General features: G+C 39.0%; 2 protein-coding genes across 2 annotated transcripts; one reads left to right on the top strand and one right to left on the bottom strand.

Annotated features, from left to right (window-relative positions):
- Positions 1-8,667, top strand: msh6 (mutS homolog 6 (E. coli)). Its single transcript, XM_047351141.1, has 10 exons — positions 1-414; positions 2,092-2,294; positions 2,400-2,581; positions 3,452-6,011; positions 6,593-6,873; positions 6,969-7,086; positions 7,176-7,265; positions 7,381-7,535; positions 8,218-8,417; positions 8,491-8,667. The coding sequence occupies exons 1-10, from the start codon at positions 143-145 to the stop codon at positions 8,570-8,572; spliced, it is 4,143 nt and encodes a 1,380-aa protein (XP_047207097.1). The 5' UTR covers positions 1-142; the 3' UTR covers positions 8,573-8,667.
- fbxo11a (F-box protein 11a) lies at positions 8,638-24,361 on the bottom strand. Its single transcript, XM_047351143.1, has 22 exons — positions 24,014-24,361; positions 20,963-21,087; positions 20,764-20,845; positions 19,307-19,451; positions 18,574-18,703; positions 16,982-17,065; positions 16,755-16,887; positions 16,561-16,667; positions 16,369-16,480; positions 15,431-15,537; positions 14,446-14,583; positions 14,049-14,266; positions 13,778-13,958; positions 13,516-13,638; positions 12,955-13,040; positions 12,764-12,840; positions 12,488-12,631; positions 12,262-12,372; positions 12,057-12,164; positions 11,866-11,974; positions 11,678-11,776; positions 8,638-10,219 (listed from the first exon to the last, which is right to left on the bottom strand). Exons 1-22 carry the CDS (start codon positions 24,105-24,107, stop codon positions 10,090-10,092), a joined length of 2,643 nt encoding a protein of 880 aa, XP_047207099.1. The 5' UTR covers positions 24,108-24,361; the 3' UTR covers positions 8,638-10,089.
- Positions 24,362-26,021: the final 1,660 nt, after the last annotated feature.

Genomic DNA, 26,021 nt, shown 5'->3' with positions numbered 1-26,021 from the left:
TTGTTTCCCGCGAGCAGCTTGTTCTCGCGCTGCAGAGGCTAGTAGCTGGATGCTAGGTGGTGGTCAGGGGAGGATTAGGGGGGGACTCTAAGTTTGGAAATTCATCAGAAACAGAACCAAAGCAGAAGTTAAACGAGACGACATGGCGAAGCAAAGCTCACTGTTCAACTTTTTCACCAAATCTCCACCGCCGGTGTCCAAACCGAAGCCGAGTCCATCCCCGGCTGAGGCGGACCTGCCGAACTCCGTGAAGAAGTCCAACTCGTCTCCCAAAGAGGAAGCAGGACAGAGGCAGAGCCAGCAGCAACAGCAGCCGAGCAAAAACAGTAAAGTTAAACAGAACAGTGGCTCCAAGACTCCAAGCGGGGGATTCAGGAAACTGTTCGGAGACAAGGCCGCAGCAACTCAAGACAGGTCAGTTTCTGTAACCGTATAATTCCTGTTTTTTATGTTTATTTCCGTCTGACGAAAACTTGACAGGATGGTTGACATAGTATTCAAAACGTAACAAAAACGATTTAAAAAACGTATTGTAAATGTTAGTTCTGCAGTATCTCTCTGATGTCTCTTCAACTCCCCTCCATCATTAACCACATTTATACCTAAACTGAAGGCATTATGATGGATTGGTAAGGTGTCTTAATATTATGTAATATAGCTCCACATGCTATTAAGTTCTATTTATTACCCAGTCCTGTTGTGTTTTTTTTTTATATAAGAAGCAAAACACAAATATCGAAATGATCAACAATAACTGAACCCAGACTTGAATGGATGATTAAAATAGCTGAACCGATTGTGTTGTAGTTCCAGATTGTTGTATGAGAGTTTTCTTTTTCTCTGTTTTTAAAGTTGACCTCCAAGCAGATATTTTTCTAAATCTATTGGATGTTTTAAGAGAGGAATCTGGGTTTATTAGAGTATAGGATATTTGGCACTGAAGGTCATGGATGGTTATATTTAAGCTTAAGAATGACTTAAATGTACAGTTCTGGTCATACATTTACATACTCCTGCATTCACTGGCATGAATGTTATATTCTAGGGTTTTAATAATGTATTTTACCAGTTCTTCATCTGTCCCTTTGCAAGTTTCAGAGAAACTACATTTATTTGTATCCGTCAACAAATTTCTTGCATAATTGTGGCTGGATTTGTAACCACTCTTCTCATCAGAGAGCACTGAGTTTAGTTAAAATACCTGGCTCTTAAGCATAGTCCACACATCTTTCAGTAGTGCTGAGTTTTCCGGGAACCCTAATGCGTGTTTTGGACCATTTTTCTCTGGAAACAGACAACTGTGTTGAGGTTTCAACCATATGACCCATATTGTAATAATGATCAAGATCCACCAAGGATCAAGCTTAACTATTAAATAGAAAATGCTGTAACAGCAGTGACACTGTCCACAGTGAAACGAGATCAACATCGTGGACTGAGATATTGCCGACCAAGACAAGGGGCAACGTTCCAAAACTTACTGTTAAACTAGATGTCTTCTGACGAAAGTATTTTCTCTTTAGAGACAACAAAGGTTGAGCTATTTGACCACAATGACAAGTAGTGTATTTGAATGAATCAAGATGAGAGTTTTAGACCAAAGAACACTGTACCAACTGTAAAGCATGGTGGTGGTAGCATCATGCTGTCAGTGCCAGTGAAACCGACATCTGGGTGGACTTCAATCTCAACCCAATTGAACAAGCGTCGACTGAGATGAATTTCTGATGAGAAGAGTGGTCAAATATCCAGCTAGAACTATGCCAGAAGGTTTTTCATGGCTACAAAACGAATGTGGTTTCTCTGCCACTTGCCAATGAACATGCATATGTATACATTTAAGCCTGGATGTCTAATTTTGATTCTGTGTAGATTATCCATGATAATTCAAACGTTTGCAGCCAGTTCTTGTTTTCAAAAATTATTGAAACTAATTAAAAACCGCAATGCAATTCACCATTCATGCAGATTCTGAATGTACGTGAACGTTTGACCAGACCTTCATGCAGGATAATGCTGCTCATGACTTCTTGTGATTTTAATTAGCGTCTGTCTGACTTATCTGTGACTTCTTATCTTCCTCTTTGGCAGCTCCAAATGCTCATTTAGTGCTGGAGCCCTTGTGTGGGCCAAACTGGAAGGACACCCCTGGTGGCCATGCATGGTAGTACCCCAACCTCTGACTGGCCAGCAGATGAGGGGCAGAGGTCGAGGTCAGCGCTTACACGTTCATTTCTTTGATGAACCTCCAACTAGAGGATGGGTCAGCACCAAATACATTAGAGAGTACCAAGGTGGGCCAATACTATCAGTCAAAACTAAAAATATAAATTTATTCTGATGACATTTAAGTTTGTTTTAAGTCAATGTGTGGGTAATATAGACTGTGTGGCCTGTAGGGTCCGACAGCAGCGATGTTAAACCCGGGGGGATGTTCTTCAGTAGCAAACCTGTGATTCGCCGTGCGATGGAACTTGCTGATAAATGGATTTTTGACAGTCCTGAAGAAAGATTAAAGATGCCAATCTGCACGGATCCTTCTGATGAGGAAGAGGATGATGAGGATGAAGAAGAAATGGAGGTGAAGATATGCTCTCAAATTCAGTGCCAGTCAGAAGTTTTTATTCAATAATGATTCATGTACTGGTTTTGGGCTTTTAATTGTGTACATTACCAAATGTTGTTTTAGGGTGATATGATTACACTACAAACAACTTCAGTGTACTTTAAAAACAAAAACGAAATGGAAAAGTTTTATTTTATTCATTTTCTCTAAATATACACATACACTCCTACTAATATTTGGTTAAATGTCCTCTTTGAAGTTCTAGAGAAACTGAATACCTATTCTCACATTTTCCTCCTCGTTTGTATAATTTCAGACACTTTGTACGAAGCACTCGTATCACTGTAGGCAAAATGGCCCATCAGCAAGACGCTGCAACCGCCATGCTTGGCAATTGGTTCCTCGTTCTTTGCTTTGAAAGCCCCGCATTGAGTCCCACTGCTTGGTATCTAAATAACTTCAACTTTCTCATGTCTGACCATAAAACTGTTCTCCAGAAGGCATTTGGCTTTACAGTGTCATAAAGGTGTTGATTTTGGTGCAGATGCTTCTTTCTTGGTTTGTCCAAGCTGATTTAAAACACACCTCGCTGTGGACAAAGACCCTGGTGTACCAGAAGCTTCCAGTTTATGGTAGACGTAAGCCTTGGTTGTTCCTGGGTTGTTCCTAAACAATCCTGACCAATTTTATTCCTTCACAGGTTTTGGTTAGACTTTTAAATATGCATCATTAAAAGCTAAGTTAATATGGCATAGATAGTACTAATGAATGTGTGCAAACAATAAAGATTGTTTTTTGATGCATCTTTTTTGGTTATGTTGTCTTTGTATAATTATAAATAAATAATTTAATTCTTACATGTTTTTTTTTTTTTTTTTTTTTTAGCTTGACAAGTCAACGGTGACTGAAGAGGTCAGTGACACAGATGAAAAGAAAAGCGAGGAAGTGAAGCCGCCCAAAGTCAGTCGACATTCTTCACGTGCTTCCACAGAGCAAGGAGGCAAAGCCAAGCGCCGCCGCATCATCGTGGCCTCGGATAGCGACGGATCAGACGAGGAGTTTAAACCAGAGCATGCTGCATCTAGCAGCGAGGAAGAAGAGGAAGACGCGACGGTGAATAGTGAAGAGGAGAAGGAGAGCAGCCAAGAGTCTGAAGCTGACAGTCCGGTCAAGCCTGTGAAGCGCAAACGTCCTGCAGAGAAGTCTGTCAGTGAGAAAGCAAAGACACCAGCTACGCCCTCTGCTGCACCTAAACGAGCTCCAACAACAATCCCATCTGACACAAAGTCCCGCCTGTCAGCCTTCTCAGCCCCCGACAACTTCGAGAGCCAGGCAAACGGATCAGGGGCCACAGGAGGTGCAACAATCTGGGATCATGAGAAGCTGGAGTGGCTGCAGGATGGTAAGAGGAAAGACAGTAAAAGACGTCGTCAGAGCGAGGACGACTACGATCCCACCACCCTGTATGTGCCTGAGGACTTTCTGAACAAAAACACTCCTGGTATGCGTCACTGGTGGCAGCTAAAGTCAGGGATGTTTGACACTGTGATTTTCTACAAGGTGGGAAAGTTTTATGAGCTGTACCACATGGATGCTGTGATTGGAGTCAACGAGCTAAGACTGACATTCATGAAAGGGACCTGGGCGCACTCTGGCTTCCCGGAAATTGGTTTTGCCCGTTTCTCAGTTGTGTTGGTGCAGAAAGGCTATAAGGTGGCTCGGGTGGAGCAGACCGAGACCCCAGAGATGATGGAAGCACGCTGCAAGACTATGGCCAAGCCCACAAAATTTGATCGTGTCGTCAGAAGAGAAGTGTGCCGGATTATCACACGTGGAACCCAAACCTACAGCGTGTTGGACGGTGCTCCTTCAGAGAGCCAGAGCAAGTTCCTCTTGAGTTTGAAAGAAAAGGCCGAAGATGAGAGCTCTGGTCGGCATCGCTCCTATGGCGTTTGCTTTGCAGACACATCAGTGGGTTATTTCCATATTGGTCAGTTCCCAGACGATCGTCACTGCTCACGGCTGCGCACCCTGATTGCACACTTTCCACCTGCTGAGGTGCTCTTTGAAAAGGGTAACCCATCTGCTGAGACCCGCAAAATACTCAAGGTGTCTCTGTCTTCTGCTCTGCAGGAAGGACTGAATGCAGGAACACAGTTTTGGGATGCTCAGAAGACTCTTAAAACCCTCTCAGAGGAGAATTATTTTGAGGAGATGGCTGGAGAAGACTCGAGCAGTTTTCTCCCCACGCTTCTGAAGAGGATGACCTCAGAGAGCGATTCCCTGTGCCTAACTCCTAAGGAAGGTTATGAGTTGGCACTGTCAGCTTTAGGTGGTTGCATCTTCTACCTGAAAAAATGTCTGGTAGACAAAGAGTTGCTCTCCATGGCGAACTTTGAAGAATACACCCCTGTTGATGTTGAGTTGGAGCAAGCTGCTGGACCTGCCAGTTTTTTCTCCCAGACCCGTCAGCGAATGGTCCTCGATGGAGTTACACTGGCGAACTTGGAAATCTTCCAGAACGGTTCAGGAGAAACAGAAGGAACACTGTTGGAGCGTTTGGACACTTGCTCTACTCCGTTTGGTAAAAGGTTGCTGAAGCAGTGGCTCTGTGCTCCGCTGTGTAACCCCACGTCCATCGGGGACAGACTGGATGCGGTGGAGGACCTGATGGGAGCTCAGTCTCAGGCGACTGAGGTCTCAGAATTGCTGAAAAAGCTTCCAGATCTGGAGCGACTCCTTAGTAAAATCCACAGCATCGGCACTCCATTGAAGGGCCAGGACCACCCTGATTCTAGAGCAGTGCTGTATGAGGAGGTCACTTACAGCAAGCGCAAGATAGCAGACTTCCTGTCAGCACTGGAAGGTTTCAAAACCATGCAAGACATTATCTCTGCCTTTGCTCAAGTTTCAGGCGAGTTTCGCTCCATGCTGCTTCGTCAGATTGTCAGTCTGAAGACCGAAGAGAAAGGCCTCTTCCCTGATCTCTCAGCAGAACTGAAGCGCTGGGAGACCGCCTTTGACCACCAGAAAGCCCGCACAACTGGTGTCATAACCCCTAAAGTTGGCTTTGACCCGGATTACGACCAGGCCCTTGCAGGAATCAAAAACTGCGAGCGGGATCTGCAGGACTATCTGGAGAGGCAGAAGAAGAGACTCGGCTGTAAAAACATGGCCTACTGGGGAACCGGGCGAAACCGCTTTCAGATGGAAGTTCCAGACAGCGTTTCAGAGAGGAACGTCCCCGAGGAGTACGAAGTGAAATCTACCAAGAAAGGCTGGAAGCGCTACGTGACAAAGGAGAGTGAGCGGCTCTTTTCAGAGCTGCAAGTATTTGAGGAGAAGAGAGATGCAGCACTAAAAGACTGCATGAGAAGGCTCTTCTACAACTTTGACAAGAACTACAGAGATTGGAAGACTGGTGTGGAGTGCATGGCAGTGCTTGGTAAGAACTGCTCACTGTACAAAATCCAGAAAGTTATTCCCCAATTTCTCATTATTTAGATTTCTTTTTTAACTGTCATGCTTTGCAAAACATTCCTTGGCTTTTACAAGCATTTTTAAATTGCATTTGTTTGATTTGATTATTTGTAATGACTCTTGGATTGCATGTTTTTCAGAAGATTTTCTCTGTTTTTCCAATTAGTTATGGTGTTTCACAGAGAAAAGATGGTTGAGGAAATCACCAGGATTATTATGCAGCCTGGAAAAGTATTTTGAGTATTTAACAGGATAAGCATGCAAAAAGAAATTAAGGGCATGAAAAAGTATTTGTATTTCCAGACTTGATTATCCCTCCATCCATCCACTTCCTTCTATTTTTCCCCTTTCCTTACTTTCAGTTTTTCTAGGTTCTGTATATAAAGCCTGACCGTTGTAGAGAAAGCTGTGATATATTCATAGGACTGACGATTCTGGAAAATTTGAGTTTAAAAAATCTGGAATTTTGACATTAATTTGCAATCTTCGTCACAATATCTGTATGCAGAATTGCAATTCAAACAATTCCTCCTTTTTTCTCCCCAGATGTGCTGCTGGCTTTTTCACGCTACAGTCTGGGTGGAGATGGCCCGATGACCAGACCCCAGGTGGTGCTTCCAGAGGACAACCATGATGCGCCCTTCATCAAGCTTACCGGATCCCGTCACCCCTGTGTGACAAAGACGTTTTTTGGAGATGACTTCATTCCTAACGACATCTTCATCGGGTGCCCTGGGAGCAGCGAAAGCGATGAGGTGGAAGGTTGCGCTTCCTGTGTTCTTGTAACGGGGCCAAACATGGGTGGAAAATCTACCCTCATGCGACAGGTGGGCTTGTTTTTTGTTAACGGCATGGATATTTGAACAGTTTTTAGAATCCTCTGCCAGCTTGCATTAATGTACTGTTCTGTTTCTTTCTACAGTGTGGACTCGTGATTATACTAGCTCAGCTCGGATGCTATGTTCCAGCGGAGAGCCTTTGCTTCACTCCAGTCGATCGGGTCTTCACTCGACTGGGAGCCTCAGATCGAATCATGGCTGGTAATGCCCCACACACACCATAAACCTAATGATCTCAGCTGATTCCTCGCCATCTAAGCTGGTTTTCTCCTGCTTTCCCTCCTCTGTAGGTGAGAGCACCTTCTATGTGGAGCTAAGCGAGACAGCCAGCATATTGCACCATGCCACTAAGCACTCGCTGGTGCTCCTTGATGAACTAGGTAAGACTTTTCAGTTTTAAATCATGCTTTCAGTGCACATTGTGGGGAGCTCTTGGCAGTTTTATGCCCGTTGTTGTGTTATCATGGCGAATCATTAAGCTGTGTCTTGTTGCAGGAAGAGGCACCGCTACATATGATGGCACAGCAATCGCCAGCGCTGTTGTGAAGGAGCTTGCTGAGAAGATCTGCTGTCGCACACTGTTCTCCACACACTACCACTCGCTGGTGGAGGACTACGCAAACAATCCCGCTGTGCGCCTGGGCCACATGGTAAACAAAGCAAGACTTATTACTCGGCACACTAAGGCCAACATCTAATATGGGCTTTGAACAGCGTCATTGATTTTGAGTTCTGTGGTAGCACCATGCCTGTCTGCGCTGTAGTTTTTCTGTAGATAACGTTGCCCTCTAGCTGACAAATCTGTCATGGCTTTTTTGTAATATAAAAAAAAAAAATGTTGCCTGTTGTATTTCCAGCTTTGGCATGTTATGTCATAGTATTATCCGTCATGAGTTTTTTACTTTCAAAGGCACAAAATGATGTCTTTTTATTTCTGTCAGGTGGTGGAAAAGGACTTCCAAATTGAAGATAATTTTCACCACTCGTTATGTCATAACATTCAAAGTAATATTTTGATTTTCAGTGTCATATTTATATTTTTATTGTCATAATTTTGAATTTAAATCGTGATTTTTACAAGTGGTGCAAATGGGCTTTAAAACAAAAGAAAAAGCAAAGCATTAACCGAAGATCATGGAGAGAATTTGAACAGTTGGTGGCTTCATCTAGATCACAGAACAGCTGCATCCCCAGTCTGGCCACAAACTGCTTCCTCAGCTTCCTGAAACCCATCTTAGATATTGCAAAAGAACGTCTGTGTGTGCCACTTTGAACTGCATGACTTGGTCGTCCTTACGTTTTTACATTTAACCGGTGTTTTGTCACCTTTAGGCGTGCATGGTGGAGAATGAATGCGAGGATCCAAGTCAAGAAACAATCACATTCCTCTACAAGTTTATCACCGGCGCCTGTCCAAAGAGTTATGGGTTCAACGCTGCTCGGCTCGCAAACCTACCAGAGGAGGTCATCCAGTCTGGACACAGGAAGGCCAGAGAGTTTGAGAAAAGCACCATCAGCCTCAGACTATTCAGGTATGTGTTTCTATTTGTGGTGTAATGTAGCGATCCAAAACTCCTCTAATGGTTTCCTCTCCTTTCCCTGCAGAAAGCTCTGCCAGTTTGCTGAAGATGCTACTCTGGACAGCACACGCTTCACTTCACTCATTCAACTGCTTAACACCCTGTAGTTTACTTATAAGCTGTGCTGATGTTTGTTTGTTCTTTTCAGCACTTGGAAAAAACACTACTGCAATGATCTAATAAAGTTTATTTTAAAAAATGACAATGTTTCATCTAGGAAATTAAACCCTTTTAATTCACACTAGCGCCTACATAACGGTTATTGAATACTTCACAATATATTAAGTCTAGATGTTATGATACATGCATACATTTTCAGTCTGTATGAGAAATCCACAATCACCAGTACACATGAATGAAAGGAGGGGAGGGAAGGCGATGAAACCATAAAGCGCTGTATATAGATACTTGTCTCAGCTTCTGTAGAGCAAAAGCTGTTCAGTTCTCCAGCAACATTGGCAAAAATAAGAAACTGAAAAATCTTAAGAATTATACTTTTACAAGACTTGTGGCTTTTAATTTTGTGGATGTAGAAACAGTCGGGCATCTGAGATTAAAGTCAATAAAACTAAAACAGGACCAGATGTAAACAGATTGACTTGACTTACAATTCATTTAGTCAACTTGCCACAGACAACCTTGGAGCATTGAAAAATCATGGATCATTTCCCATCAGATGTGTAATTCTACCCTCACATTTTACTTGGTAGCAAATAAGTCGTTTTGTACTAAATCGGTTATGTTTTCATGCCAACCAACATGGAAAATAAACTATATGCATAGAATATGTAAAGCAGGCTGTGATACCACAACTAACGTTTGTTTTCCACCAGTCTTGTCAAAGCACATTTCGACATTTCCTGTGTCGCGAAAACAAAAAAAGTCAACATTGCTGGAGAAAATGTTTAGTGTTTACCTCTTTTTCTCTGATCTCTTTCATAGAAAGAAGTTAGATACTGCGACATGAGTATAATTACAGCAATTCTGGGGCATAACCAAAAAAAAAAAAAAAACATTTAATAAAAGACATTCAAGTACAGTAAAGATTTTTGCATGAAAATACAAAACTACACAAAAGCATAAAATCAAATCTCAACAGTTGTCTTGGGAAGAAGGAAAAAAAAAAAAAAAAAAAGCTGAAGTGCTGGGTCATTTTTTTCCATCCCGTACGTTACATACGAGGATATCGGTCGCCCAAGTGGCGGAAGCATCGTTGAGTGGGACCTTATCCTCTGATGAAAACTCGCTGGATCTGTACATCACCAAACTATTTTGTTCTTTCACTTCGTTAAGGAAGATGAGGGAAGGTGGCGTTTGTCCATCTCACTGTTGGTCACTTCTTGAATGACCAGTTCAACCCACCCACAAACCTTGAGTCAGATGCTCTCTGTTCCACTGGTGTCTTTTTTTCTTTACTTTTTTTAAAGAAAATGCTAGGCATTCATCATCAATATTTTTTTTTCTCTAAACATCTTTTAGCATTTTCATGTCCCAAGTGTTTTTCTAAGCCCGTATTTTCTGTCATCGTGAATCAGGATTATAGTTTGGGCTTCCTCTTCTGGTGCACAACTAAAAGTCTTCTGTTCATTTGAGCTGAGGCACAAAGGGACCTCAGGTCTGCAGCTCAGTTGTGCTGCAGTGTGTTGGACTCTATAGGAGGAGCAGAGTCGTACAGTGTGTCCGTGTCATGAGTCGGCTCCCCGGCTAACGTGCATGGATTTGACAGCGTCCCTGCACCACAGTCGCAGAAGAATCTGTATGAAAACGAGGAAGAAAGGGAATTATGTGATGAATTTAATTATATTGCATAAAAATGAAAATTAGGCTGTTTTTAAGTCAAGAAATACATAAAGTTAATAGTATATTTATTTTTCAACCTTAACTCTCCTGCATCCATGGCCATTTCCCTTTGCATTACTGGCTGTGTTGATGCAAATGGCATAAAATTTGGAAAGGTACAGTTTGGGGTGAGTTTTACATTTTCTTCAAGTATTTCATGTTTTAAAACTACATAAATCAATCCGAGTCCCTTCAGCATTTTTGTGCCTCTGACCCTTATTCAAAAGGTTTGATTTCAATTTCTTTTTTAATCCCCAGGTATAAAAATCCCTCTGAAATCTCATTTTGTTTTCCACCAAGAGGAAATATTTTCTCTGGTGAAAATTCATATTGCCACAAATGGAAACATGGGGATTTTCCATTTAAACAACAAGAAATATGTGCTAAAACTAGCATTGATGGGGTAATAATGTCATAAGATTCATGAATACCTGTTTATGATCAGGAATGAAGAAAACTGTAAATACTATGTGGAAACATAATACTTTAATGACGATCTTTAAAAGAGATGTTTTGCGTTCAAGGAACAGAAGTGGAGCACCAAATGAAGGACCCCCAAGGGTTAAATGTTAGTGGTCCCTAAGACTTTATTAAACTGATGCGTATGGATGTTTACTAGCAACAGAGTATTTGACTTTACGTACCAGATTACTGAATTGGTATACATGTTTGAAAATAAACAGTCAAAGCCCGTCTTTATTTCTCATCAATAGAAAGAGTGACAGGAAAACCTAATCAAGTCCAACCATTATTGCCTCAGCCTGAAAGCTGCAGCTGCTCATTGATAAAAGAATGAAACCATTTTTAAAGTCAGTCACTATCCTCCATCAGCCAGATCAGGGGACAAACGTGCGCCACTGATGTTCACAGTTGTGAAATTGACCTAAATGAAAGTTCCTCGTACAGCATTTTACAGAGACGTGTCATCTGGCTCATTTTCATTGTTTTATATTTGGCAGAGACCTGATTAGTAAAGATGTTTAAAAGCAATGGGGAAAAAAAGAAGACCCATTATTTATAAGGTGACCTAGAACAGAATCGACCTCAAACATCAATGTATTTTACTGGGATTATATAAAACCGATCAACATAAAGTAGAGCAAAGGTTTGAAGTAGAAAGAAAATGAGGAATGATTTTTAACATTTGAAACCGTCATTACAAATCAAAATGTGGAAAGTGTGGTGTACATCTGTATTCAGACCTCTTTTCCTGATAATGGTCTATCCTATAAAAGCTGAAAGGAATATATCATATTTCCAACTAAATCATGAGTAAAATGTAAAGACTGGAATAATCACCTAAAGTTAAGAGCTGGGCTGAGTCGTGGTAACTATGAAAACTCACCGACAGGAACGTCATTAAAAATACTGACCTATCATGTCTGATAAACTCCACATCGTGTCCTTGGTGACACTTCTTGATACAGTTCACGCAAATGGCGTTGCGGTCTGTTGTGTTACAGGTGTGACACCTGTGTGAACCGAAAATTAATAACCAAAAAAAGAAAACAACACAAAAGCCATGAGAGATCATTGTTGCACCCATGATTGTGGTTCTTACCTGTAGAAATCGTGCATTGGGTAGCTGGTGTAACTTGAAATCTTGTATAAGCACTGACCTCTGCTCACAGCCTTTTCAATGGCATCTTGATTGTTCTGTATTTTATTATCTGAAGTAGACACAGAACAAATTTAAACATGAACATCTAATAAAACAGAAGGATCATATGAAATTGTCGACCATGCAAGTACCTTTCATGGTAACATTTACACCAGATGCAAGGAACAATCCCCCAAAACGATTGTTGAAGATCTGATTGCCCTCTAGGGTCGCTGTAGCATGGTTGGTAATCTCAATACCTTCAATTGAACCCCCCCCCCCCCCACCAAAAAGAAATTAAACACAGCATTCATGGGCAATCAGTTTATTAGAAACAGCTGTGCATGTGTTACCCACCTGCAGCAAAGCCATCAAATATCCTGTTTTTCCTCAGTGTGGGGTGACTGTTGGTGCTAATGAGAACACCTGCTTGGGCATTTCTGAAGATGTCATTCTCTTCGAGTAAACCTTCACAAAATAAAAAAACAGACTTCAGATTTACTGCTGTGGAAATGCAAGAAAAAAATATACAAAATCAAATCAAATCAATCTGTGACTTTTAGATAACACATCAACAAACTACCTCTTCCTCCATTGAATATACAGATCCCTCCATCTCTCCCATCATGGATCTTATTCCTCCGCAGGGTGGGGTTGCTGTCTGTTTTGATCCACACTCCTGCCATTGCATTGTCAAAGATCTCATTGTCCTCAATGAATCCCAAGCCTGAAAAATAAAAAGAAACTCAGCTAATTTCTAAAAAAAAAAAAAAAAAAAAAATTGCATGACTAGCTGCACTAGTAAAAGCATTATATTGGCAATGTACAAATAACAAAAAAAACCCTCTCTGCTTCCCACCTGAGTTGTAAACCAAAATGCCCCCATTTTGGCCACCCCAGATCTTGTTTCGTCTGATTTTAGGGTTGCTGCCAGTTCTGGCAAAAAGAAAAGGGCAGGGTGAGTGATTGCTGAATTAATCCAAACTTTTTATTTCAGCACATAAAGAAACAAGACTTTTCACATTTTTTTGACTTTCCCCCCAAACAAACCTTATTTGAACGCCAGAGTACATGTGATTGTAGATATCATTGTCCTCAAGCACACCGTGGCCATTGTCGTAGAAGTAGACCCCAACCTGTTTCAATGACACATACTGGGATTTAATTTTTTTCCTGTAGATTAAAACGCACAATACTGAACAGCTTTAACACCGTTACACTGACAGAAAATTAATAACAAAACCTTCATGGTTACCAGGACAAAAGAATTACATAATAAACATGCAGTTGTTTAATGATACATAAATAATTTCCATGACAAAGCAGCTAGTGGATATCTCAACATTAAAATACAATAAGCTAGTAATTCACGATAAATAAATGGCAGAAGCAACAAATTGTGTAAAAATTGAAGACCAAGCTAAAAAAAATGTAAGACCTAAGATAAGAAAAATTGCATTTAGGATTTTCTACGTCCCATAACAGGGTTTATTAAATGCAAATCTGTTTAAGAACCTCCTTCAAGAAACCCTAAAAGATGTTTTTAAGTGATTCTTGTCAGCGATTTTTTATTTACACATAATTGTTAAATGTAACAAGCTGTCGCCTTACCTGCTTCCCGCTGTGTATCCTGTTCCTCCTCAGTACTGGCATGCTGCCTGTCGTCACCCACACTCCTGCCAGAGTGTTACTGTACACCTCATTCTCCTCTATGACTCCCTGTCCTTTTTCATGCTACAGTACACACAAAAACACAAGTCACAATTATGTTTCCAAGTTATAAAGTAGAAAATCTACAGAAATAATAATAATTTAAAAAAAAACATTTACAAAAAGCTTTGCTGCAATGGCTGAAAAGGATCTGAAATTTTACCACATATATGCCCCCATGTTGACCATCATGGATCTTGTTGTGCCGTACAATAGGGCAGCTATTCGTCCTGATTTGGATTCCTGCCAGGGCGTTGCCGTAGATGTCGTTCCCTTCAATGAGGCCTCGGCCGTCGCCAAAAATGTAAACGCCACCTTGGTTGCCATTAAAGATGGCATTACCCCTGCGTTTGGACACAACATATCTAAGCATGCATGACGAAACATTTTAAAAGGAAACCCCAGCTAACTGGACGTTATTTGGACACACTGACCTTATTGTGGGGTCGCTGTTTGAGGTGATCCACACCCCCGCAAAGTTATTTGCATAGATCTTGTTTTCAATGAACTGCCCACGGCCCTTTTCATGCACATAGATACCACCAGTCTGACCATGATGGATCTCACAACGAACCACTGTGGGGTTGGCGTACGCCTTCACCTCGAAGCCGGCTATTCGGTTCCTATGGATGTTGCAGCTCTCAAAGTAACCCTAGAAAAAAACATGTAGAAAGTTATTGCTGGTACTAGCAAGGTGTATGGAACTCCCTTACGTTACATCGAGGACCATAGAAATAGACATTCACTTGCAATCAAAATATTTAAGAAGAAAATAAAACAGCAGAGTGTTAAAAGCTTTTGGTAAACTAAGCAGCAGCGGCTGCATCTTACCATGCCGTGATCAAACGTGAAAACGCCGACATCTCTGCCATGATGGATGTGATTCCTTCTGATGATTGGGTTCCCGTGGTTCTTCACCCAAATCCCAGCTAGAGCATTGTTTGAGATCTCATTGTCCTCATATATGCCCTAAATAATGACATACTTACAGTAAATGTACATCTGTAATTATTCACAATAAAAATTATGTAATTAAATTAATAAAATAAAAAAATAATAAACATAATTACACCAAATAATGTAGCCTATATACTGGAGGCTATAATGAGACGAGATCCTTTATAGAGGTTTTCATATTAAATGGACACTACTACGTTTCTGTGTATTAGTATATATAGAGTTGCACCAATCAGCCAGAGATCGGAAGCAGCCAATTCTTCTCCAACTGATCGTTGGGGCATATGCTGACACATCAGATTTTTCTCCTATTCATTAAATGCATCAATGGGAAGAATTCCCATCATTTTCAGTCTTTCAAGGGATCAACTACAAGCATATACTGGGATGCCCCATTGCTCCTTAGTTTAATAAAAGAATATACAATTTTTACTTTACAGGCGACTGTGGCTCAGTAGGAAGAGTAGTCGTCTTGCAATCAGAAGGTTGTGGGTTCAATTCCAACTTCCTCCTGCCATATGTCGATGTGCCCCTGGGCAAGGCACTTAACCTCAAGTTGCCTACCGATCTGCGTATCGGTGTATGAATGTGTGAGCGTTAGTGAGTGCGATTGGGTGAATGTGGCTCTAGTGTAAAGCGCTTTGAGCGGTCTGTATGACTGGAAAATCGCTATATAAGTTCAGTCCATTTACCATTTACTTTACAAACATGAGTGAAAAAAATTAATCGTCAGGTCGGACCTCAAAGATAATCTGAACTCAATAAGCTTGAAAAAGCCTGACTGGTAAAGTATCTGAGGAATAAACACAAATCCAGTTGATCAAATGCTGTTGCTATACACGTGAAAAGTGTTCATTACCTGTGCATGATCAGTGATGTAAAGGCCAACATTTTCACAGTCGCTGATGTTGCAGTGCTTTATCGTGGGACAAGCCCCCTGACCACTGACACACACCGCCGACCCCACTGAAACAATAAGACAGAACCTTGAGTCAACATATATATCACAAACAAGGTTTATAAAGAAAAACACAAAACTAAATACTGGACCAGAACAACCAATCATTTACAGTAGGGCTGCAACTAACAATTATTTTTGCTATTTTCGCCCCTTCACCGTGCTATTTTTTCCGATTAATATTCGGATAGCAAAAGGTGTTTAATAGGAGACTTTTTACAGAATTTGAACCAGGTGAAGCTAAAGCTAGACCACTAGAGGAGTCCTGGATAATTTACTGACAAAGAACATTTTTCATCTTAAATGCAAAATGTGTATGTTTTTTTTGTACAATTTTTTCCTAATTACCGCTTTGAGTGGAATGTTCACTCAACAAATGCCATGTTTTAGTCTGTATACTCCAGTTAATTTCAATAATCGATTAAGCGCCATTAAGCCAATGAATATTTTCAGCCCTAATTTACAGTTATTCAAATGGGTTTTGTTTTAGATTACAGTACAATAGAATGTAATCATCCTTCATTAGTCCCCTGGTGGTGAAATTTAAAGTGTATCAGCAGCAAAGTGGAAGCAAATAGATACACATAAAAATAAGCAATAATAATAAAAAGTAGAGAGTATACAGTGAGATCAAATATACAAAGTAAGAAAACTACACAGTCCAGAAAAATGGCAGATGCAGATTCTGAGAAATGTACAAGTGTAACAAGATAAAATAAAAACTATACAAACTGTGCTTTTTAATGAAAAACAAGCACACCGTTTTCTTAGCTCGTCCGTCTCCCTTAAACCCGTCATGCTTGTGTATTAAAGGAGACCAGAAAGTGGGGTATTTTTACCTGTGCATGTGCTGCGAATGATGCAGTGGTCGATGATGGGGCTGCAGTTGACTGTAATCTCCAAGCAGTGGTGCGCATTGTGGTGCTGGGCGGATTTATCGTCAGGGTTGAACTGCAGCACAGACAACAATTAGAAGAAATAAGTAACAAAAAACACGCAGTAAACATGTAACAAAACGCACGTCTTCTTACCCTAATAGTCATAAAGCCAACGTAAGCATCTTCTGAACCTTCCATGAAAACAAAAGTGGAGTCTCTGGTGTTCTCAATGACGACTTTCTCTGCAACCTTTCCAGGAGCTACAACAGGATTATAATGGTTAAATACTTAGAGACAAGATCACTTCAAAATGTATTTTTTTTAAAACAGACCCGAGACACACTTACCAGCTCCAATCATTGTGATAGGAGATTCAATATAGATCCACTCATCAGTGTAAATACCAGAGTGGACAAATATCAAGCCGTCAAAGTGAGGCTCCTGACCCCCACCAAGAGCATCTTCAATGGTGTCGTAGTACTGAAGAAAAGAACAAACACCACAATCAGATAAAAGAGTGTTGTACTTATATATTCTACATTAAAAATGAACCAAGAATAAAGAAGCTACTCACAAACATGTTATCTCTCCCTTTGTATCTGGCAGGATTGCTGTAGAAGTGTTCTGCAAAGCCTGGCTTAACGTGGGCGCCTTTATACTAAAAAAGTCAAACAATGGAGATATTATTTATTATTAAACCTTTATTTTCACCAGGCAAAATATTAAGAACAATTTCTTTTTTTCAATGATAGACTGAATGATATAAAAAAAAGCAAATATTATATATTGAACTAATAAATGCCTAAAAGTTCAGATTAAAAAAGAAAAACAGTTCTGATGTAATACGTAGATATAAAAAATTTTTTTTTTGTGCAAAACTAGACAGTAAGTGTAATCTTTTTTCTTCTTGAAATCCTACAACAGTCGGTGTTTTAACATGGTGTTAATGATTTAATCTACATCCAAACTGCTGAGTTTTTCAGGAAAACATAACGCAGGGCTTCTATGCAGTCTGGAAAAGTCTGCACATTTTTTTGGCCCTTTTTCAGGTACTGATAAATGTGGAAAAAAGAAAACCGAGTATGCAAAAAGTTTTCACTTGTTTTAAAGATTTTTCTCATCGTCATTTTTCTAAAGGACAAAAATCAAATAATACTTACTAAACGATGCAGTTTTTTATACCGATTTATATTTAAATGGGATCTTTAATTTGCTACATCAAACCTAGATATTAATGTTTTAACCTAAGGTTGTTGTGGTTTTTGATTCACTGCCTGGATGTAAACACATTCACATATTAAAAAAGGGCCATTACACTACTTTTTGGACCTGTGGTCCATAAACTGGGTCTGCTTAAAATGTCAAACAAACTGACTAAACACACTCATTTCTGGAATGTTTACAAAAGAAATAAAAAAGGCAATGAAATACGCAAAATGTGATTTAAGCAATCTGTATTTTATTTTAGCATGTGTCAATCCTTTGACCAATACGAGAGTTACAGATTTAATATAGAGCTGGTCTAAGTTGACCCAAAAAGCAGTGAAATGGCTCTGTAACGCGCTGAAACTCAGAAGCCAGTTTTAGCATTGTGCTGCTTCACCTTTTGTGGGTCCTATAATTATCAAAGCAACTCAAGGTAAATATTTTAAACAAAAGTCCCAAGAATCTGCATATAAAAAAAAATTTCAATGTCAAAAACTGCAGGAAATAAATTCTGGAAAAAGAAGTCTGGAATTTTGAAATAAAAGTGTGTAAGAACCCTGATTATGGCAAAGGAAATCTCTTCTCATTAATGCATATCATGAATCATTTTCTCACGCTTCTGGTAGTTAAGCTGCACTATGGAAACATGTTGAACTCAAGAAAAACATGTTAATATTATAAATTGCCAAAAGTAAAACTGTACAACATCCTTGTAAAGTTAGCTTCCTCATATTTTAGGTTTTTTTTCATTCCATATTGTTTTTTCCATTCTAATAAACATTCCCCATAAAACAAAAAGGAGCAAACATGTGCTTCAGCTGAAAAACATTTTATGAAATGCATCCCCTTTTTGATTTGTTTTAAAACTAAATACATGATTGGATGTTACAGCTATTTTTTGCAAAAATAATCAACTAGGACAGCTCGTAGCTATTTGTGTTAGAAACGAGACTTCCTCACCAGTTGCTGAAAACTCTCCTTCCACGGGTTTGGCTGCTCATATTCTTCCGGATTTATCTGGTAAAACTTTCCTGCCTCCGGGTGCATCATAGGTCGGGTGTATTCGAAAACCTCCATGTACAGTCTCTTCCTGAAATTTTAAAAACATCCATACAGTTTTTACGCTCATCATTTCTGCCACAAAGAAATGTAAAAGGCATTTTTTTTCTTAACATTTACGACACCTAAAGAAGTGTTTATTTGCACTGATCGTTTTGCCGTTTAGTAGCATAACAGAATAAATTGCAAAATTGAAATTAAAGCCATACAAACAAATTACATAAACTGCTGGATAAATGTTCTACTTGCAATCGAAGATAAAATTGACTTAAAAACAAATGTTTCCTTCTCTATCTCTGATGGTCACTATTCTTTATGCCCACAAATGAAATATATCTTAGTGATCAAGATCAAAAAGATCAGGTAAAGTGGTGAGGACACTGTAAAGTAAAAGACACATTAGTGAGAAATCACGAGTAAAGTGTAATCAGTATTTTAATGTCAATATGTTGAGAATCCTCAGGTTTTAGAAGGCTGTTTTACAATAGGCCTTAGGTTATGTGGGTTAAAATATAAATATGATGTTAAACTAGTTCAATAATCTACTGAATACATGTTTGTAAATATCACCAGTTTCTAATAATTCGGTATTTTTGGTACATCAACAAGTCACTCATTAGACAACAAGCCTCACCAGAGGATGGGGTCATTGGCCAGCTCACTGAACCGCTTGCACACACAAGCTGCACGGCACAAATCCTGCTCCAACAGGTAGGAGAAGATCTTCAGCACCACCTCATCTGGAAGCTTCTCCTGCAAATACTGTTCTGCTGGAGCAGCTGGGAGGACAATGACCACCAGCATTAGAGCTTCATATTTTCGTGGGAACAGACAAGGTCACAGGAGCAACCGAAACAAAGTTATTTGCTTTTAAAAGCTAAACACTACTGCAATCTATGAAATAAAATGTTTAATTTAATTTAGAAGATTCCATGGTGTCAATGTATAAATGACGTCCATAAATTTCTCTTTAATTGCAAAACCACAATTTGCACAAATATCAAATTAGATACACATTTACTTCAGTCGTAATTCGACTGCATCTACATATCTAAAGAATAAACAGAATCAGACTCAAACATCCCACTTTTAAAAACAAGTCTCCTTTATAAATGCCTTCTACATTACTTAAAAAGAACTAGTGTGGGAGAAGAAGAAAATCTTGAAAGATTGTAGCACCGAGTTAAAATCAATGACAAAAGAAATGAATTGCTTCAATTATTTGTAAATAGTCTGATATTTGCAACTTGTCTTTGTTTTAAGATGAACAACTTTTGCCAACTGTGTGCATAACATGACATAAGCTGACAGTCTGCTTCAGTAAAACAAGGCTGTGTCACAGGAAAACATCCATTTCCAGTCCTTTGGCTAGAGCAGCAGTGTATGACAAAGACTCCAAATGTCACAAAGAGCAGACTTTAAGTTCCTCATCTACAAGCTTGAAGGATGATTACATGTTTAATCCGAAAAGATCTCCCCAAGTTGCCGTCCCAAATCTTTGTAGACATTTAACAAAAACACAGAACTGCGCTGATGGGATGAATAAAGCTGAATTACTTAAGATATGTTTTCATACTTGCTTATGTGAAGCAGTATTTACAATTAAATGATGTTAAGGAGTTGGAATCAACTGGTTCAAACAGGGATCAGAACAATAATCAGTGGAAACAGGTTGTAAAACAAAAGCTCAATAAAATATTATCCAAACAAATTAAATTATGCATTATCTTATTGCATTTTGAAAGACTATTCATCCCATAATTCCACAAAGTTCTTTGTTTCTGAAAAATAAACTGATGCACATGGTTTAACTACACCGGTACAAAACTCTGTTTTCGGGCACATAATGGAAATAGGAAGGGAAACAAAATAGGGGCGCAAATTTGTGAAGGGGTGAAATAGCCCATAAAAATAAGCGAGCATAACAAAAAGTCTGAATTACAAACTCAAGTAGTGCAGTACATATCATTAATCTCTCAACGACCAGTTGCCGTGTCTATAGTTTATTTTGAGTAATTACTCACCCAGGTGCACCTCCCAACCTGTGTAAAACATAATGATGAATGCACTCAAAAAAATGTGTGTATTTACCTGGTAAATCAGGACACTTTCCTGAAACTCTAGGGCGCTTAGGTCGGTGTCCAAAGTTTTCTGTTGTTGAAGTGGAAGCACCCTGTAAACAAAAAGGCCAAAGGAAGTCTCTTATTATTAGCTAGTTTTCTTTGAAAACAAATCTTTTCATCCATGCATTTCTGGCCGGCTGCCTTAAAAAGACTCGTGCTGACTGTACCTCCATGTTTGTCTTTGTGGGACACACCGTTCTCTTGGGTAGAGACTTTCTTCTAAGTTGGTAGGGACTATTCTGAGCTCCTGGACCGGATTCTTCTGCAACCATTTCTGCAGGAATGTCCTCATCTACGATTAGTAGATGAAGGGGAAAATGCTAGTAATTAAATCAACACAAACAAAAACAAAAAAACTTATTTATCAAGGACACAATTGCCAAAAACTTTTGTTCATCCAAATTTGAAGCTCCTCAGAAAGAAAAAGTTTCTGATGTATCACTAAATAAACTACGTTTGAACTTTGTTTCCTATTTGATATATCTTCTTTTACAGCTAATGAAAGCTCATTTGAAATTAAGAAAGTACAGGTAAATATCTGATTGAACAGGAATCATAAAATAACTAACCAGCTGAATTAGCTGTTCCAGTTACAACAGAAGCTTTCAGAAATAAATTTGGAATACATAAGCAATACACTTGTGAGCACTTTATTAGTATATATAAAGAGCCACGGTCAAAATCAAGAAAGCTAAATTGTCCTTTTGAGGACCTACTCTGTAAGAAATAAGCTAATTACAAATCCTGTCAAGAGGGGATTCAATCAATAAAAAAACAAACATGTCAAAGCATTCAGCATAACCTAACCCATCTATAAACCTACTCATCATACTGAGCTGATGCAAAATACAAACAAGGTCCTGCTTGTTGTGGTGGCTCAGGCTACTAGACCTGTAACTATTACAAACATAGCGCATGTTACAAGTTACAACTACTACTTGACTGTTACTGAAAAATCCGATTTTTTCCCTCTTCCTTAAATGCATCCAAATTAAGAACTCCCACTTTTTTTGGTTTTTGACACATCAGTTAAGGGCATAGGGTTTCATAAATGATGGGTGACATTCTGTTTGATTCAAACTGCCACCTATATCTGTATGCTTAAGAAAAAAAAAAAATTGTCAAATTCAAAATCAGCAGGTCAGAACTTTAAAAACAACTTAAATCTGTATCGGCCCGGTTAAAGTCTGATTCATGGATTCATGCAACGACTTGTTTGTAAATTTAAACAACATGCTAAGGGTCTTACATAAGCAATGGAAAATATACAGTTTTTCATTGTTTTAATGCTAATATTCAGATGTGTAAACTAGACCTGGGCAATATGAACTAAACAAATAATCAGTTTTACTACAACACTACCACTGTATCGAGTGGTTTTGATAAATATCACAAGACAATTACAAATTAACAATCTACTTTCTAAGATACCATCTGTTTATATAGTAACTGAAAGAACAAATTTATGAATGAGATTTGTTTATTTCCTTAACCTGAACACATAATTCCATTAAGCACTGTGGGACTTTATGGATAAACAAATTACAAACCCCATTTGCAGTACAGTTTTGGAGTGTAAACACATTTCAGTACAAATAGAAAATAATGCAAATTAAGTTTACACTACTGCAATCTATTCTCCATCTTGTGTTTAATGGTGGCCTCATGCTCTGCTCGGTAGGAAACTACAGGCATTATTTTAAATGTTGTTCATTTTCTAATTTAGGATATGTGGAAAAAGTATGATAAACACATCCTTTGACATTTTTTGTTGGTAATGAATATTTAAAACCTAAATGTTGTCTAAAATCCAAGAAATGTTTAAGCTAAGGGCAGGAATTCAGTCTCTTTAGGGATGCTTTTTTAAGATAAACATAAGAACCTAAAATCTTTCATCATACAATTCCTATGGTTTCAAGGGCACCATAAGATCACAAAGTGACACAGTGCAGGCCTTTCCCCTAATTCCTGCTGTCCACTGCTGTTCAGCTGGCTTAAAGAGGGCTAAAAGATTTTCCAAGAATGACTAGTTCATCATCTTGGGAATAATTCTGTTTTTAAACTCAGTGTTGCCCATCACTCTAACACTGTTTTGAAACTGCAGTAAATAGGTACAATATGCACAATAAGTATGTTTCATTGAACCCCCTACAGAATTTAGCACTGACATTTTATGAATCTATTACCACTGAAATAATCCGTTTGTTGTGTTATTTTTACATAGGTTTTATCTGTTTTAAATAACTGTAAGCAGATCAGGCTATAATACCATGTTTTTTATACTCTAGGTTATTATACTTTAAGAATCTCCTACTGGCCTGTGCCTATCTTAGTTAAATTGAATAACATTTAGAAATGTAGATCGTCACTTTAGTTGATGTTTTGAGGTCAAATATTTGTTCACCCCCTAGTGCTGCAAATAACGTCAAACTAGATTCAGACACCATATTTACTACTAGTATATTGTCCTTAAGATATGTCATATGACGGTAAGACAGTAAAAACGAGTAAATGCTTCTTTAACTGGGAAACGTTCATGTTCAGAGATTGAGGTCACTCATAGTTCAGTGTTTAATGGCATCCAAAATGCTAAAACCCATCGGGATATTCATAGAGAATAAGTTAGTCACAATGACGGCCAGCGCATTCGGCATTGACATTTTAACATCGCAGAGGTTATAAAGACTGGGGTTTTTAAGTGGGAAATGACACCACGCATATAACTGTCCAAATACTCCAATAATAACAACTAACCAGCTCGGGCTACATTAAATTACAATGCTATGGTAACTAGCAGGACCCTTTAATGCGCCCTTCTAGGCGTTTGACATCCGTCAATCCTCTGCAGTTTATACATTGTTATTCATTCGTAACACAGTAATGATTTTACTTCACAAAAACAGTTAAAACAGCAGCGGTATTAGGTGAGGCAAGCAAAGGAGGAGTCGGCTCGGGACATAAAAATCAAGCAAAACAAAGCGCGGCCTAAATGCTAGCTACAAACACACAAGCCTCGGTGTTTCCTGACTGCAGTGCCGCGACTGAGAATGCTGTATTAGGCTCACACCGATAAACGCTTCTTTTCTCTATGTACAACATTTTCGCTTAAATTATATACGAAACTGCCAAGTATGGTGCAGATATAGTCAGTTAAACAACTAGAACCGTAAGTTTAACAAGCCTACGAACAAAGCTAACGCTAGTTGAAGGAGAATTACCTCTTTCCTGGTGGTTCCTATCCGGCTGCACCGGGCGCGGCCTTGATACTCGCCTAGGTCTTCTGCTAACGTTACTTGCTCTGACGGAGTTCATTTGGGGTGTTGGTAATCTTGAGAAAATGTCGAAGCTTTCACGGCAGAAGAGGCGACGCCGAGCACGCCGTCTATGTCTTTTTGTTGAGCATTAGACGAGCTGCCATCTTTCACCGCGACTCGAGAGGACCTTGTCGCTGTGTTGCTCCCCGTTCGCCCGCACTGGTGTCACGTCTGGCCCCGTTCCACTGTAGCAGGAGGAGCCATAACAGACAGCGACAGTCCGTCAGGCCTCAGTCACATCACATGCGTAGACCGCTCGCTTTCTCATTGCCTTTTCCGTTTCAGGCGCCCGATTTAAGTCGGGTTTTTTTTTTTTTTTTTTTTTTTTTACTTTAACATCTTTTTTTTATAAGTATACGCCGTATGAGAATGTGTTGTTTTTCCTCATCAACAGCTGGGCTGTATTCACTTTAGCCTACAAATGATCCCCATTTAAAGTGTCAAGTGTGTCCATTGACAGTTCACGAAAATAACATACTGGTCTTAAACCCAAGAGGGTTTAATAAGAAATAAATAGACTACATGTGCATCTCAATAAGTCAGAATATTAGCGAAAACCTATTTATTTTAGTCTTATATTTAAAAAAAAAAAAAACACTCATGTATATTATTTAGATTCCTAACATTTATTTCTGATCATTTGTATAACTTTGGTTTAGCCAATAAAAAGGTTTTTGGTATGAAAAGTAGAAAATAGTAGAAATAATAACAGTACATCATAAAAACTTTTTTTTTTTTAAACCAAGATGTAAGACAATTAAATATATGTCTATAAACTGTACAGTATATGCACTGAACCCTTTGTAGGGTATTCCTTTGCATGAATTACCACATCAGCTTATGCGGTGTGGACTCCATTTGCCAGTGGCAGAGCTTTGGAGTGAAGGAAGCTCAGGAGGCTTTAATAGCTGCCTTCAGCTTGTATGTACTGTTGGGTTTGCTGTCTTACCTTCTTCTTAAAAATTCTCTATAGGGTTTAGTTCAAACAGCTTTGTTTGCCAGTCAAGCACAGAGGTATCCTGGTCATTTCTTTTTAGTAACAAATGTGCACTAAAAATAAAAATACACTTGGGTAACGACGCTCATAGAAGAAAAATCAGCTGGCATTAATAATCATTATGGCCAAGAAGAGACTTTTGGACAAATTGTGGCCTTATGGATTTGAGTTAGGTTCAAACGTACACGTTAAATTTGACTCCACTGACTCCTGAACCATGGTGTACACCGTCATGGTTGGCTAAACTGAGGTCAATAGTGACAGTGTTGATGATCATCTTCAGAACTTTAACTGGTACCAATCTCTTAGTATTCCTGTTTGATTTCTTTATTAGCTCTGATAGGTTTCCTTGCAAATTTGGCCACATAAAATGAGTAAATGTAATCCTCTATTGCCTTAAATAGTTGCATGATTTGCACATAAAGTGGAATTGCATGCAGTTTGAACTCGTACTACGTTAACTTATTTCTCACTTTCTGACTGATTGGGAAACATGTACATTTAGACAAAAAAACAAGAAAAGCATAAATGGGCATATTTAAAGGCAAATAAGCACGTGGGAGCTTATTTTCTGGAGGCTACATTTTACTTTGATTACGAACATAACGATTTATTACAAAATAGCAAAACAAAAACTGACCATGACATGTTGTTCTAATGGTGAAAAACCATATACATGGTGAATTTGATTGATTTTACAGAAATGTCTGGCTTGCAGCTTTAAATAGGTGCAGGAAAAAAAATCCCACAAAAATACGACTGAAAGAAGATAAACTGTTTAACCGCAGTAGGACAGAAAGTAAAAATAGATGCCACAAACTCAAGTTGAGCTGTGTCATTCTTAGAGGGTTTTATTCTAATTTCCTGACTACTGGACCATTTTTTCTGGATACATTTCTAACACTTCCAGCAAAA

Source organism: Girardinichthys multiradiatus, chromosome 22, assembly GCF_021462225.1.
Source record: "Girardinichthys multiradiatus isolate DD_20200921_A chromosome 22, DD_fGirMul_XY1, whole genome shotgun sequence".
In the NCBI taxonomy this organism is placed as follows: domain Eukaryota; kingdom Metazoa; phylum Chordata; class Actinopteri; order Cyprinodontiformes; family Goodeidae; genus Girardinichthys; species Girardinichthys multiradiatus.
This window is presented reverse-complemented; position numbering and strand designations above follow the sequence as displayed.

What these genes read in the sequence shown, in the direction of transcription:
- fbxo11a (XM_047351143.1), bottom strand. Translation starts at nt 24,107, where the DNA reads ATGAACTCCGTCAGAGCAAGTAACGTTAGCAGAAGACCTAGGCGAGTA. An exon ending in TTGGCTTTATGACTATTAGG is followed by an intron (nt 16,481 to 16,560) that starts GTAAGAAGACGT and finishes TCTGTGCTGCAG; the next exon opens with TTCAACCCTGACGATAAATC. An exon ending in TATATTCAATGGAGGAAGAG is followed by an intron (nt 12,373 to 12,487) that starts GTAGTTTGTTGA and finishes TATTTTGTGAAG; the next exon opens with GTTTACTCGAAGAGAATGAC.
- msh6 (XM_047351141.1), top strand. Translation starts at nt 143, where the DNA reads ATGGCGAAGCAAAGCTCACTGTTCAACTTTTTCACCAAATCTCCACCG. An exon ending in ATACATTAGAGAGTACCAAG is followed by an intron (nt 2,295 to 2,399) that starts GTGGGCCAATAC and finishes TGTGGCCTGTAG; the next exon opens with GGTCCGACAGCAGCGATGTT. An exon ending in CTCAGATCGAATCATGGCTG is followed by an intron (nt 7,087 to 7,175) that starts GTAATGCCCCAC and finishes CCTCCTCTGTAG; the next exon opens with GTGAGAGCACCTTCTATGTG.